We start from the raw sequence: 15,340 nt of genomic DNA on the forward strand, positions 1-15,340 counted from the left end.
AACAACATCATTCAGAGGTATTAGGCTTGAGTCTGTTCCTCTTCTGCAGTTTCAGAGAAAACCCTCTCACACAGCACAGACGTTGGTGTCATATGAAGATAGATTTTGTCCAGGTTGTAAAGAGTTGGATAATCAGCTGCCTCCCTATCTCTGCAAAAAATGGTTCTGGGGAACATTAGTATGGCCATAACCCTTCAGCTTCTTGGAGGCTTTGCCCTCCAGACCCCCGACCACGGCCCTCTGGACCCCCAGGCATTTGAAGAATTTTTCTTTATTTGCCTCTCGCATGCCTGTAGATGAGCTTTCTGAAATATTTCGGAAAAAGGAAGGAGGATGGGCGTGGAGAGGAGAAGAAATAAGCAGAGTTTCCCTTCTACAGTATTATTATTTTTGTGAGTAAACGAGGACTGCTTTTTTTTTTTTTTTTTTTTTTTTTTTTTTTTTGTAATTAGGGTTACCAAAATTTTTTAGAGTCTCACTCTAGCCAAAGTCCCAAAGTTGGCAAACCTGTCCTTTCTGTGTGGAGTTTGCATGTTCTCCCCATGTCTGTGTTGATTTCCTCCGGTCACTCTGGTTTCCTCCCACAATCAATAAAAAATACTTAATTCGGGTCTGCTGCTGGCCAAGACAGGTGTCACCACATCTGGAGTTGGTCCCCCAGGCGCCGGGCTGTGGCTGCCCACTGCTCCTAGTTGCTGAATTGTGTCTAAATGTAATTAGGATGGAGTAAATCCAGAGGACAAATTTTGTTGTATGTATGTACATACAATGGCAATAAAGGCCCTTCTTTTTCTTGTCATGCTGTTGAGCAGAGCCCTTTCTGAATGTCCTCCAGTTCAGTGATGGAAGTAACTAATTTACAAAGCATAGTAATTCTATACAAATTTGAGGAACTTGTTCTTTCAGTATTTGTTTTTTCTGTCACTTCATACTTCTACACAACATCTAAGAGGAAAATGCATTTTTTTGACTCCCACATTTATAGAACTGCCTTGGATACAAGATACTTTGTACATCTATCCATTTTCTATACCCATTAACTCCAATCAGGAGCATGGGTGGGGTACACCATGGACAGGACGCCAGTCTGTTGCAGGTCCATGTATCGACAAACAAACATTATACTTTCTACAGTCAGATGAATATTTGATAAATCAATAAGACTTTGTTGGACTACTCCATGGAATTCACAACAAGAGATCCAGCAGTATGTGAAATTTAGATAGATAGATAGATAGCTAGCTAGCTAGCTAGCTAGCTAGCTTCATGTAGCTGGGCAGGTGATGGTAGTTAAGTGCTGGGCTTGAGACCAGAGGATCATATATTCAAATCCCTGTTAGGCTGGAAAATCCATCCATGAAAGCCTGAGTCTTTCATGGATAGACTGAGTGTTTGAGGAGAAAAGATGGGCAGAGGATCTCCAGTTTGTTAACAAATGTATGAGAAAATTATTGAACTCTTTAAAAATAAATGAGTGTCAGTCTGTGTGGGCATTTGCCCCATCCACTGGCAAAAGAACAGCAGACCCGCTACAGACTCCATGCAGATGGTGAGCCCATATGGAGAAGACAATCTGTTCCTGGAGGGAACCTGCCCTGCATGTTTTGTTTTTTTCATCACTCTTCCTGTTCTACCCACAATTAATTAACCCTAACAGGTGTGCTGAGGCAATGATTAGCTGGGAAACACCAGCATAGAATAATCAAGTGTGAGCCGAGCAGGTGAAAATGAGATAGGTGCCCTCCAGGAACAGATTTGGGCAGCTCTGTTTTTGAGCAACATATGCTGCCTTCAAGACTACACCTTTTCCAGGGACATCCAAGCCTTTTTCAATGAGACAATCTAAAACCACATTCTGCACACATCACACAGGCATAGCTGTGGAAGTAGCAGGTAAGGATAATGGATTGATCGGCCTGCAGTCCTGACCAATAGGGATACTTCCTGTTTACAAACGTTGACATCACATCCAAGTAAGCACATTGACGTGTTGGCAAGAACGTGTGTACCACGAAAGAGAGAACATGTGGCGTCTTCAAATTCAGGAAGTGATTCTGAATACGTTTGAAACCTAGATAGTACCGCAAAAGCAAGGTATTTCTCTAACCCAACCTACAACGAAGGTCTTTGTAGGCTTCCAGATCCACTCAATGGTTAGCAAAATGAGCCATGACATCACAGGATGTATCGTATAAGGAAATATACTCAACAAAAATATAAACGCAACACTTTTGGTTTTGCTCCCATTTTGTATGAGATGAACTCAAAGATCTAAAACTTTTTCCACATACACAATATCACCATTTCCCTCAAATATTGTTCACAAACCAGTCTAAATCTGTGATAGTGAGCACTTCTCCTTTGCTGAGATAATCCATCCCACCTCACAGGTGTGCCATATCAAGATGCTGATTAGACACCATGATTAGTGCACAGGTGTGCCTTAGACTGCCCACAATAAAAGGCCACTCTGAAAGGTGCAGTTTTGTTTTATTGGGGGGGGGATACCAGTCAGTATCTGGTGTGACCACCATTTGCCTCATGCAGTGCAACACATCTCCTTCGCATCATCCGTGAAGAGAACACCTCTCCAACATGCCAAACGCCAGCGAATGTGAGCATTTGCCCACTCATGTCGGTTACGACGACGAACTGGAGTCAGGTCAAGACCCCGATGAGGACGACGAGCATGCAGATGAGCTTCCCTGAGATGGTTTCTGACAGTTTGTGCAGAAATTCTTTGGTTATGCAAACCGATTGTTCCAGCAGCTGTCCGAGTGGCTGGTCTCAGACGATCTTGGAGGTGAACATGCTGGATGTGGAGGTCCTGGGCTGGTGTGGTTACACGTGGTCTGCGGTTGTGAGGCTGGTTGGATGTACTGCCAAATTCTCTGAAACGACTTTGGAGACGGCTTATGGTAGAGACATGAACATTCAATACACGAGCAACAGCTCTGGTTGACATTCCTGCTGTCAGCATGCCAATTGCACGCTCCCTCAAATCTTGCGACATCTGTGGCATTGTGCTGTGTGATAAAACTGCACCTTTCAGAGTGGCCTTTTATTGTGGGCAGTCTAAGGCACACCTGTGCACTAATCATGGTGTCTAATCAGCATCTTGGTATGGCACACCTGTGAGGTGGGATGGATTATCTCAGCAAAGGAGAAGTGCTCACTATCACAGATTTAGACTGGTTTGTGAACAATGTTTGAGAGAAATGGTGATATTGTGTATGTGGAAAAAGTTTTAGATCTTTGAGTTCATCTCATACAAAATGGGAGCAAAACCAAAAGTGTTGCGTTTATATTTTGTTGAGTGTATGTGAGAATTTTGAAATGAAAAGTGTAGCAATAACAACCCTGTACTGTTGAACACCTGAAGACGTGTTTGTAGAAAGAATCGGTCAAAATAACATCTGAAACACTTTCGTGTCCTCAATGACAAAATGCCTTTTAAAGTGTTGTAGCAACATTATAAAGTGCTAAATGTTTTAACATCCCAGTGTTTATTGCAACATGCAGCAGGCCTGAACTGTATATTGACAGATGAAATGATGACACAAAACATGAAATGTCTTCGGTTCCTACTGTGCAATATGTAAGAGTCACTGGGTTTGTTGTTTGTTTGTTTTGCATTTCCCATATTTTCCCAACTTTTTCTGATTTGAGGTTGCATAATCTAACCTTCCTACATTGTGTTATTACTACTTTTAGAGACGTAAAACATCTGACTACTATTTCAACAACTGACCTGTTACTGTCTGTTATGTGACCTTGAGAGGGCGCCAGAGTCAGAGGTTATGAGATCCTACGCCTGGTGCAATATGTGAACGATAAACTGTTTTTAAACTATGAAAACATTTATCAGCACATAATCAGGTGCATAATAATATAAAACTAATGTGCAGCATTTATATGTGAAATAACTGGATTCCCATTTGCAGAAAATGTGTCTGTAAATTTGTCATGTTTCATGCTTCACGAGGAACATTTTTGTGTGGATTCGTTTCACTGGGTGTGTGTAGTTAGTTTTGATTTGCAGGCTTTCCTTTACAGATTTATCTGGTTTCCTGAACACAAAGGAACATGTGTGAACTTGTCACCCCTCCTGACGTCAGCAGCCTGAACGCTGCATTTTCCAGCTGGTGTTTTGTTGTTGTTGACTTTAAATTAACATTCAGTGTGTTTTATCCACCATGTTTAGTCAGAATATAAACCATTTATGTTTGGCACATGCGTAAAAGTTTGTCATTTTTGAAATAAAGATTGTAGAATGCACATGTGTTGATGTGTTCTTATGGACGTGGCGCTCACAGTGGAACCTTTGTGCTCGTCGCTCCACACAGATGAAGAGAAAGGGATTGTTTTGAAACCACAGCAGAGCAAACAGAGGGATTTCCCTCCTCCACCCAGCTACCTTCTGCTTTTCAGAAAAGCTGGAGAGCTGGTTGTCTTTTTTGAGTGTGTGTCTGTGTGTTGAAGCCACACCCCTCCCCGCCTGTGCACACTGCCAGCTGTTTTGCGCTGACTCAGTCAGGCCTGGAGCGAGAAGCAGGCGTGAGCCGGTCCAAGTCATGGAGCGGCAGCTGGAGCTGGCGGCTTTGGTTCTGGGCCTCACCGGGTGGCTCTGTGCCATTCTGACGCGCTGCCTCACTCTGTGGAACGTCAGCGGCACCCTGGACAACACCACAGCCACTCTGCCTGTCTACTGGGACGGGGTGTGGCTGGAATGGGACCACTGGGACTTAGCCCATGATGGGAGCCTGCACTGCTCCTTCTACAAGTCTCTCATGTCTCTGTCTGGGAGCTTTCGTACGTGGAGAGCGCTCATCATGGCTGCCATCGGAGCCGGGGCCTTGGCTGTGGTGACGGGTACAGTTGGGGCCGTGTTCTTCCCCAAGCGGGGCCAGATCAAGGTGGCTTCTGGTGCTCTCTTTGTCCTGTGTGCGATCCTGCTGCTGGTTCCTGTGGCATGGACGTGCCATCACACCAGTCAGCCACTGGAGAGCATTGTTCTGCTGCGGCGAACCTGGGGTCCAGCGCTATACCTTGGCTGGATCTCCTTTGCCCTGATGCTGATCGGGGGCGCGTTTCTCTGCTCCAGATGCCCCACTTTTGAAAGGGAAATGCAGCAGGTGGACCAGAGCAGGTACCCGAACGTGGAGGAGGACGTGAACCACCCATTGAGCAGAATCAACAGGACGACCTTCACACACAGCCAGTATGAGCGCGGATCGCAACCCCTCTGATGTGGACCTGATGAACTGAATGGCCACAACACGCTGACAGACAATTAAAGGAAATGCAGTTGAACCTGGTGGCAGAATTAGTATGAACATGTGGAGTAATGATGCACTGGATTATTTAATCATTTGGGTGGGGGTGGGGGGTAGAGTTACAGTGCCAATAACTGTCCATATTTTTCGTCAGACTAATAAAGGGACAACCCCTTTTAAACAATGGTAGAACTTAATTAACAAAGAATTTGCCTTAATTAAAATCAGTTTTAAAGTTTGCTAAGCAATAACTAAAACTAACAGCCTTTTGGTGCTTTGTTTACAAATCTTCAGGTTAGCTAACGTCTGTCTTTCTGTTTGAGTGTTTGTTTGTCTACAGTAAAAGTTAGAGATTTAGACTATATTTGTGTCAAGATCGTCTTTGAGTTAAGAGCATTGATTCCATTTTGATGTTGATCCTTACATCTACCTTGTGACATCACAAAGACCTGCGATCTCCACGCAAGCATTTTGGTTGGGGTTCAGGTAAAATGAGCCAGGGGGCACCCACAATCCACAAAGGGCACCCAGATTCAAATGGTCCCAAAGGATCCACTTCACATTTGGTCACTGTGTTCTGTATGATGAGTTCTTTTAACTTTGGGCATATCTTTGTCCTTATTTATTCCTTAATATTTTTGTATTTGTGAGATTTTGTTGTCATTGTACCAGACTTCATTCACAGCTTATTTCCTGCTCAGCTTTTTCAGGTACCTTAAAACTTTGGCACCTGGTACATGTAGGTGAGGATCAGTGAATCTCCTCTTTTGAATCATGTTGGCATTTTTAAATATCATAGTGTGCAGTACCCCTGTATTAAATGGAGTATGAATTGCATTATGAAGGAACATCAGCTTTGACATTTTGGCCACGTGTTGGCCATCATTTCACCTGGTTGTGGCAGATTGATGGTTACTTTCAAGAGGTGTGGTGGATTGTTTAGTGGTCTGGGTGATTGTTACATAGGATCTGGGAGGATGCAACAACAGACAGCACCAATATAAGGTGTCTTGAGACCTGGACGAATTGACCTGCACAAATTTGATCTGCACATTGGTACGCAATCTGCCGTGCAGGAGAGTAAACATGTTAACTCATTGTAAACTGCAATGCAAGTGCACAAAATTTTGAAATGTTCAAAATGTCTGTCACGCATTATGTGAACTTCACGTGAACATTGCGCAAACAATTAAAAATGTGAGTGCGAGTCATTGCATCATAACAGCACAGCTCATCTGAATGACTATGATGAAATGTTAAATCTATCATAAACAATTTTACAGCTACTCATAAGAAGGAATGAACATGCATCTGTTTTACCAGGCCATTACAATATAAACATTACAAATAATTATCTTTTAGACTATTCCAAATGTGTTCTCCACCTCATGAAGCACAGGAGAAATAAACAGAAAAGCTGCAGCTGTAATAGTCCTCTGTGATTCCGGAAGCGGTTATAGGTGTTTTCATTAGCCAACCTCAGAGAAAATGATTAATCTGCTACAAAATAATTAATTTATATACGCAGCGTCCAGCGGCACAAAGCACGGCATCCAGCTGGGAACACAGCGTGTGGCAGGGGTCAAATGTGCACAAGTGTCACGGCACCTATATGCTCCTGAACCTGACTGTCACAGTGGGACATGTCTGGTCAGGCACAGGATATGTCATTCAAAGCGCATATTAAACAAATATGTAGGACTGCCTTTTTGCATTTACGCAATATCTCTAAAATCAGAAAGGTCTTGTCTCAGAGTGATGCTGAAAAACTAATTCATGCATTTATTTCCGCAAAGGCTGGACTATTGTAATTCATTATTATCAGGTTGTCCTAAAAGTTCCCTAAAAAGCCTTCAGTTGGTTCAGAATGCTGCAGCTAGAGTACTGACGGGGACTAGCAGGAGAGAGCATATCTCACCCGTGTTGGCCTCTCTTCATTGGCTTCCTGTTAATTCTAGAATAGAATTTAAAATTCTTCTTCTTACTTATAAGGTTTTGAATAATCAGGTCCCATCTTATCTTAGGGACCTCGTAGTACCATATTACCCCATTAGAGCGCTTCGCTCTCAGACTGCGGGCTTACTTGTAGTTCCTAGGGTTTGTAAGAGTAGAATGGGAGGCAGAGCCTTCAGCTTTCAGGCTCCTCTCCTGTGGAACCAGCTCCCAATTCAGATCAGGGAGACAGATACCCTCTCTACTTTTAAGATTAGGCTTAAAACTTTCCTTTTCGCTAAGGCTTATAGTTAGGGCTGGATCGGGTGACCCTGGACCATCCCTTGGTTATGCTGCTTTAGACGTAGATTGTGGGGGGGTTCCCATGATGCACTGTTTCTTTCTCTTTTTGCTCCGTATGCATCACTCTGCATTTAATCATTAGTGATCGATCTCTGCCCCCCTTCACGGCATGTCTTTTTCCTGTTTTTTTCCCTCAGCCCCAACCAGTCTCAGCAGAAGACTGCCCCTCCCTGAGCCTGGTTCTGCTGGAGGTTTCTTCCTGTTAAAAGGGAGTTTTTCCTTCCCACTGTTGCCAAGTGCTTGCTCATAGGGGGTCGTTTTGACCGTTGGGGTTTTTCATAATTATTGTATGGCCTTGCCTTACAATATGGAGCGCCTTGGGGCAACTGTTTGTTGTGATTTGGCGCTATATAATAAAAAAGTTGATTGATTGATTGATTGAAAGTCGACCTTTTGTTTGCATGTGATTTGTGAAGGCTTGTTCTGATCGCAGGCTCTTGGTGGCCACTTTGACCACGGTACTAGTGTTTATGCAGTACCAAGTCATAAGATAAGGCACATAAAAGCACTATATGGCAGACAGGAGGCCCAACACAAGATTGTCTCAACCTGCAATGACATAACCAAATAGTTGCAACTGAGACAACCAAATATAATTCATTGTTTACACTGACAGGATAATTAAATAGATGAGTTTTATGGCAGTCCCAGGGAACCAGACTGTCTCGTTAAGTTAGCGTGTATGTTGACATGATATCTGAGTCGGTGAGGTTGGAGACTTCCTGGAGTCCATACAAAGAAAGGTGATCCCATATCCTCTGCATTATGTTTGTCCATCTCCTTCTTCTTATTCTTTCTGTTTTTTATCTTGCTGTCAGTAAAAACATTAAACCAATGCCTTCTTTGTTTCTATTCCTGTGTACTGCTTACTACAAACTGATATATAAAACCTTTTTACACTTCATATAGTCACAATAAATAAATCAATAAAATAAAACAAGTGTTTTATAATCCTTGCTGTTCTGGCTAAAGTAGGTTTTTCCTTGCAAACGTGCATGATATAGTAAGACATGCGACACGTGGCATGACACAAGTGGTTGGACTGAAAGGCTGCAGTGCAAAAATCCAATACAAATACAAATCTGACTAAGAATCAGAATCAAATCTATTGCCAAGTAAGTTCTCACATACAAGGAATTTGATCTGGTGTCATTGGTGCATAAACAACAATAAAAAATACTTCTGTAAGAAATAATAGGTGCATAAACAACAATAAAAAGAAAAGGGAAAACAAAACTACTGTAATAAGTAAAGGAGCCAAATAGACAAATGGGCAAAGCTGTTTACTGTCAAATAGATATAGTGAAATGGTGGAATGGGGCTGTGCAGGCATGCAGATGAATAGTAAAGGGATGATCAGTCTGTACTTTTGGGAGTGGGGGGGCAGGGTAAATGGGGGACTCTGGCATTATTTATAGGTCTAGCTGCGGACAGAAAGAAGCTCTTTTTTGTGTCTCAAGGTTTTAGTCCTGATGGACCTCAGCCATCTGCCAGAGGGGAGAGTAACAAAAAGTTTGTGTCCTGGGTGAGAGGGTTCAGCCACTATCTTCCTTGCTCACCTCAGGGCTCTGGAGTTGTACAGGTCCTGTAGGGATAGCAGATGATTATTTTGTGGTAGGGTGACTAATACACATGAATGTAAGTATTGCCTACATCACACCAAAAAACACAAACTCAGTAGTTGGGTCTCCCATGTGCCTTTGGGCAAACCCTAGACAAAATTTCACCTCTTTTTAAGAAAATGTTTCTCAGAGCCGCTTCAAAATGAAGTTGGATTTAATTTCCAAAGGGATATGTCTTAGGCCCCCGACATTTCTCCATTTATATAGCACCCCTTGGGCACATATTGCAGTGTTTTGGGATTACCTTTTACTGCTATGCTAATGATACTCAGTTATACATGCTGATAACTGCTGGTAATCCCTTCCACATAAAATCTGAGAAGATTGCCTTGCATCAGTGGAAAGATGGATGTCTAGCAACTTCCTACGTTTAAACTCTGATAAGACTGAAATGATCGTTCTTGGTCCACTGAGACAGCAGCATCAAATTGACCAGTTAATGCTTAGCCTAGGCTCGTGTGTAATACATCACACTGACAAAGTGAGGAACCTTGGGGTAATTTTTGATTCTACGTTGTCCTTTGACCTCCACATTAGAGATATTATGAGGACTGATTTCTTCCACCTGAGAAACATAGCAAAGATTCATCCCATCCTATCTATGGCTGATGCTGAGACCCTGATTCATGCATTTGTTTCTTCTACATTGGACGACTGCAATGTTCTATTTTCTGGTTTACCGCAGTCCAGAATTAGGGCTCTCCAGTTGGTTCAAAATACTGCTGCCAGACTTTCGACAGGAAACACAAAGTTTGACCACATTACACCCATTTTGGCATCTCTTCACTCAGGGTGCAGAACTACTTTGTGTCCCTAGGGTGAGTAAGAAGTCTGCGGGTCACAGAGCTTTCTCTTATCGTGCCCCTGTTCTGTGGAATGATCTCCCTGCATCAATATAATAGTCAGATTCTGTAGAGACTTTCAAGTCCAGACTTAAGATGCACTTGTTTTCCCTTTCGTATGGCTAGCATACTGGCATAGTTATGTTACTATGCTTTTTACTCTTTTAAATTCATTTTATTAGGAAACTTGATCAAAATTCTGTGTCTTTTAGTGAAGCTTAGGGCTAGAGGCCGGTGATCACCTTAGTATTTCGTCTGTTTTTCTTGTTGTTTAATGCTGACAAATTTTACTGTATTTATTGTCTTTCTGATGCCTGATTCTGTATTTTTCTCTCTGTTTTAGGTGCAGCTCCATCCAGAGATGGGAGTGGTGTCTGTTTCTGTAACCCTCCTGTACTGTGCACTGGCAAAATTTCCTGCATATTCATTTTGTGAATTGTTTTGTAAATTGTGTTGGTAGCATGGCCCAATTAGAGGGTGACCCCTTTGAGTCTGGTCTGCTTGAGGTTTCTTCCTCAAATCATCAGAGGGAGTTTTCCTTCCCACTGTCGCCTACTTGCTCTGGGGGTTAGTATGGTTAGACCTTTCTTGTGTGAAGAGCCTTGAGGCAACTTTGTTGTGATTTGGTGCAATATAAATGAAAATAAATTGAAATTGAAATAACGAGGTTTTGTAGCTTAGTTAGTCTGCAGTTGGCTTCTTGTTTTGAATTCAGCCAGTGAAAAGCTTTAATTCAAAGCTTCAAAGCATGCTTTGAAGTTTCTAAAGACTTCTACATGATGAGCACTACAATGTGTTGAATTATGTGATGTTGCGTGATGTTCGTAAAAGTACACTGACAAAATAAGACAAAAGTGGCACTAAGTTGAACTTGGAACACAAAGGCTGTGACAGCTGTCAGTACACAATAATTTTTTAGGGCATTACATCCAGAGTACGGGTGAGTGAGACTTCTTTTCTGAATGATTTGTCCAATAATATTATATTAAAAAAAAAAAAAACAAACATGAAAAACAATGCCAACCCTAACCCATCCCTGATGAAAGTTTGATGCACAAATTAAAACTCATTCATAGGCCACAATGATGATTAAAGGTTTCTGACCTTGATCCTTTCATATGCCCGGCGACCCAGCGGGGCAGTGGGCTTTACTCTCACTGTAATGATGTGTTGTAACACAATACAGACTGACTCTGACAGGCAAACAAATACTCTGACGCTGAGCAAACCAAACTTATTTCTGATTTATTAATTATGCTGCGGGCAGCACGGTGGCTTGCCTCACAGCGAGAAGGTCATGGGTTCAATTCCCGTGGCCTTTCTGTGTGGAGTTTGCATGTTCTCCTCATGTTTGCGTGGGTTTCCTCCAGGTGCTCCGGTTTCCTCCCACATCCAAAGACATGCGAGTTAGGTGGATTGGAATCTTTAAAACTGTCTGTAGGTGTGTGTGTGTGTGTGTGTGTGTGTGTGTGTGTGTGTGTGTGTGTGTGTGTGTGTGTGTGTGTGTGTGTGTGTGTGTTTGTTTGTTTGTCTATTTGTGGCCCTGAGACAGACTGGTGTCCTGTCCTGGGTGTACACCGCCTCGCGCTCTATGACTGCTGGGATAGGCTCCAGCCCCCCGCGACCCGTAATTGGACTAAGCCGTAGAAGATGAATGAATGAATGAATAATGATGCTGCTTTTCTCAATATTTTGAATGGACAGTGTGTTATCACCCCCTAGTGACCAGTCATCCCTGAAGCTTATCATGTATTTATCAGCAAACATGACAGAAAAACCAGTGCAGAAAAACACAGTTGGGTTTTTTTCAAGCTTGACTTTGGTCAGCATTTTTCCATACGATGGTTAATGTGGGGGTGGTGGCCAAGTGGTTTGTGTGCTTGGTTTCAGTGAGGAAGGTTCCTGGTTCAACTCTCTTTGTTGACACACTCTTTTCCCAGCAGCCTTATTTCAAATCAAATCAAATCAATTTTATTTATATAGCGCCAAATCACAACAAACAGTTGCCCCAAGGCGCTTTATATTGTAAGGCGAAAGCCATACAATAATTACGGAAAAACCCAACGGTCAAAACGACCCCCTGTGAGCAAGCACTTGGCGACAGTGGGAAGGAAAAACTCCCTTTTAACAGGAAGAAACCTCCAGCAGAACCAGGCTCAGGGAGGGGCAGTCTTCTGCTGGGACTGGTTAGGGCTGAGGGGAAAGAGTCAGGAAAAAGACATGCTGTGGAGGGGAGCAGATGTCAGTCACTAATGATTAAATGCAGAGTTGTGCATACAGAGCAAAAAGAGGTGAATAAAAAGAAACACTCAGTGCATCATGGGAACCCCCCAGCAGTCTACGTCTATAGCAGCATAACTAAGGGATGGTTCAGGGTCACCTGATCCAGCCCTAACTATAAGCTTTAACAAAAAGGAAAGTTTTAAGCTTAATCTTAAAAGTAGAGAGAGTGTCTGTCTCCCTGATCCGAATTGGTTGCTGGTTCCACAGGAGAGGAGCCTGAAAGCTGAAGGCTCTGCCTCCCATTCTACTCTTACAAACCCTAGGAACTACAAGTAAGCCTGCAGTCTGAGAGCGAAGCGCTCTATTAGGGTGATATGGTACTATGAGGTCCCTAAGATAAGATGGGACCTGATTATTCAAAACCTTATAAGTAAGAAGAAGAATTTTAAATTCTATTCTGGAATTAACAGGGAGCCAATGAAGAGAAGCCAATATGGGTGAAATATGCTCTCTCCTTCTAGTCCCTGTTAGTACTCTATCTGCAGTATTTTGAATTAACTGAAGGCTTTTCAGGGAACTTTTAGGACAACCTGATAATAATGAATTACAATAGTCCAGCCTAGAAGAAATAAATGCATGAATTAGTTTTTCAGCATCACTCTGAGACAAGACCTTTCTAATTTGAGAGATATTGTGCAAATGCAAAAAAGCAGTCCTACATATTTGTTTAATATGCGCATTGAATGACATATCCTGATCAAAAATGACTCCAAGATTTCTCACAGTATTACTAGAGGTCAGGGTAATGCCATCCAGAGTAAGGATCTGGTTAGACACCATGTTTCTAAGATTTGTGGGGCCAAGTACAATAACTTCAGTTTTATCTGAATTTAAAAGCAGGAAATTAGAGGTCATCCATGTCTTTAAGTCTGAAAGACATTCCTGCAGTTTAACTAATTGGTGTGTGTCCTCTGGCTTCATGGATAGATAAAGCTGGGTATCATCTGCGTAACAATGAAAATTTAAGCAATGTTTTCTAATAACACTGCCTAAGGGAAGCATGTATAAAGTGAATAAAATCGGTCCTAGCACAGAACCTTCTGGAACTCCATAATTAACCTTAGTCCGTGAAGAAGAATTGTAATCTATTAGATAAATATGATTCAAACCACTGCAGCGCAGTGCCTTTAATACCTATGGCATGCTCTAATCTCTGTAATAAAATTTTATGGTCAACAGTATCAAAAGCTGCACTGAGGTCTAACAGAACAAGCACAGAGATGAGTCCACTGTCCGATGCCATAAGAAGATCATTTGTAACCTTCACTAATGCTGTTTCTGTACTATGATGAATTCTGAAACCTGACTGAAACTCTTCAAATAGACCATTCCTCTGCAGATGATCAGTTAGCTGTTTTACAACTACCCTTTCAAGAATTTTTGAGAGAAAAGGAAGGTTGGAGATTGGCCTATAATTAGCTAAGATAGCTGGGTGAAGTGATGGCTTTTTAAGTAATGGTTTAATTACTGCCACATTAAAAGCCTGTGGTACATAGCCAACTAATAAAGATAGATTAATCATATTTAAAATCGAAGCATTAATTAATGGTAGGGCTTCCTTGAGCAGCCTGGTAGGAATGAGGTCTAATAGACATGTTGTTGGTTTGGAGGAAGTGACTAATGAAAATAACTCAGAACAATCGGAGAGAAAGAGTCTAACCAAATACCAGCATTACTGAAAGCAGCCGAACATAAAGATATGTCTTTGGGATGGTTATGAATAATTTTTTCTCTAATAGTTAAAATTTTATTTGCAAAGAAAGTCATGAAGTCATTACTAGTTAAAGTTAAAGGAATACTCGGCTCAACAGAGCTCTGACTCTTTGTCAGCCTGGCTACAGTGCTGAAAAGAAACCTGGGGTTGTTCTTATTTTCTTCAATTAGTGATGAGTAGTAAGATGTCCTAGCTTTACGGAGGGCTTTTTAAAAGAGCAACAGACTCTTTTTCCAGGCTAAATGAAGATCTTCTAAATTAGTGAGACACCATTTCCTCTCCAGCTTACGGGTTATCTGCTTTAAGCTGCGAGTTTGTGGGTTATACCACAGAGTCAGGCACTTCTGATTTAAGGCTCTCTTTTTCAGAGGAACTACAGCATCCAAAGTTGTGCTCAATGAGGATGTAAAGCTATTGACGAGATAATCTATCTCACTCACAGAGTTTAGGTAGCTACTCTGCACTGTGTTGGTATATGGCACTGAAGAACATAACAAAGAAGGAATCATATCCTTAAACCTAGTTACAGCGCTTTCAGAAAGACTTCTACTGTAATGAAACTTATTCCCCACTGCTGGGTAGTCCAATAAAGTAAATGTAAATGTTATTAAGAAATGATCAGACAAAAAGGGGTTTTCAGGGAATACTGTTAAGTCTTCCATTTCTATGCCATATGTCAGAACAAGATCTAAAGTGTGGTTAAAGTGGTGGGTGGGCTCATTTACATTTTGAGCGAAGCCAACTGAGTCTAATAATAGATTAAATGCAGTGTTGAGGCTGTCATTCTCAGCATCTATTTGGATGTTAAAATCACCCACTATAATTATCTGAGCTAAGCACTAAGTCAGACAAAAGGTCTGAAAAATCACAAAGAAACTCACAGTAATGACCAGGTGGACGACAGATAATAACAAATAAAACTGGTTTTTGAGACTTCGAATTTGGATGGACAAGACTAAGAGTTAAGCTTTCAAATGAATTAAAGCTCTGTCTGGGTCTTTGATTAATTCATAAGCTGGAGTGGAAGATTGCTGCTAATCCTCCTCCTCAACCCGTGCTTCGAGCATTCTGACAGTGTGACTCGGGGGTGTTGACTCATTTAAACTAACATATTCATCCTGCTGTAACCAGGTTTCTGTAAGGCAGAATAAATCAATATGTTGATCAATTATTATATCATTTACTAACAGGGAATTAGAAGAGAGAGACCTAATATTTAATAAACCACATTTAACTGTTTTAGTCTGTGATGTAGTTGAAGGTGCTATATTATTTTTTCTTTTTGAATTTTTATGCTTAAATAGATTT

The 15,340-nt window shown here is 41.7% G+C and overlaps 1 protein-coding gene across 1 annotated transcript; it reads left to right on the plus strand.

The window, feature by feature from the left end:
• The first annotated feature begins 4,330 nt into the window (after positions 1-4,330).
• On the plus strand, positions 4,331-5,537 carry LOC117508786 (claudin-3-like). Its single transcript, XM_034168614.1, has one exon. It carries the CDS (start codon positions 4,575-4,577, stop codon positions 5,247-5,249), a length of 675 nt encoding a protein of 224 aa, XP_034024505.1. The 5' UTR covers positions 4,331-4,574; the 3' UTR covers positions 5,250-5,537.
• The last annotated feature ends 9,803 nt before the right edge of the window (positions 5,538-15,340 follow it).

Source organism: Thalassophryne amazonica, chromosome 4, assembly GCF_902500255.1.
Source record: "Thalassophryne amazonica chromosome 4, fThaAma1.1, whole genome shotgun sequence".
Taxonomy (NCBI): domain Eukaryota; kingdom Metazoa; phylum Chordata; class Actinopteri; order Batrachoidiformes; family Batrachoididae; genus Thalassophryne; species Thalassophryne amazonica.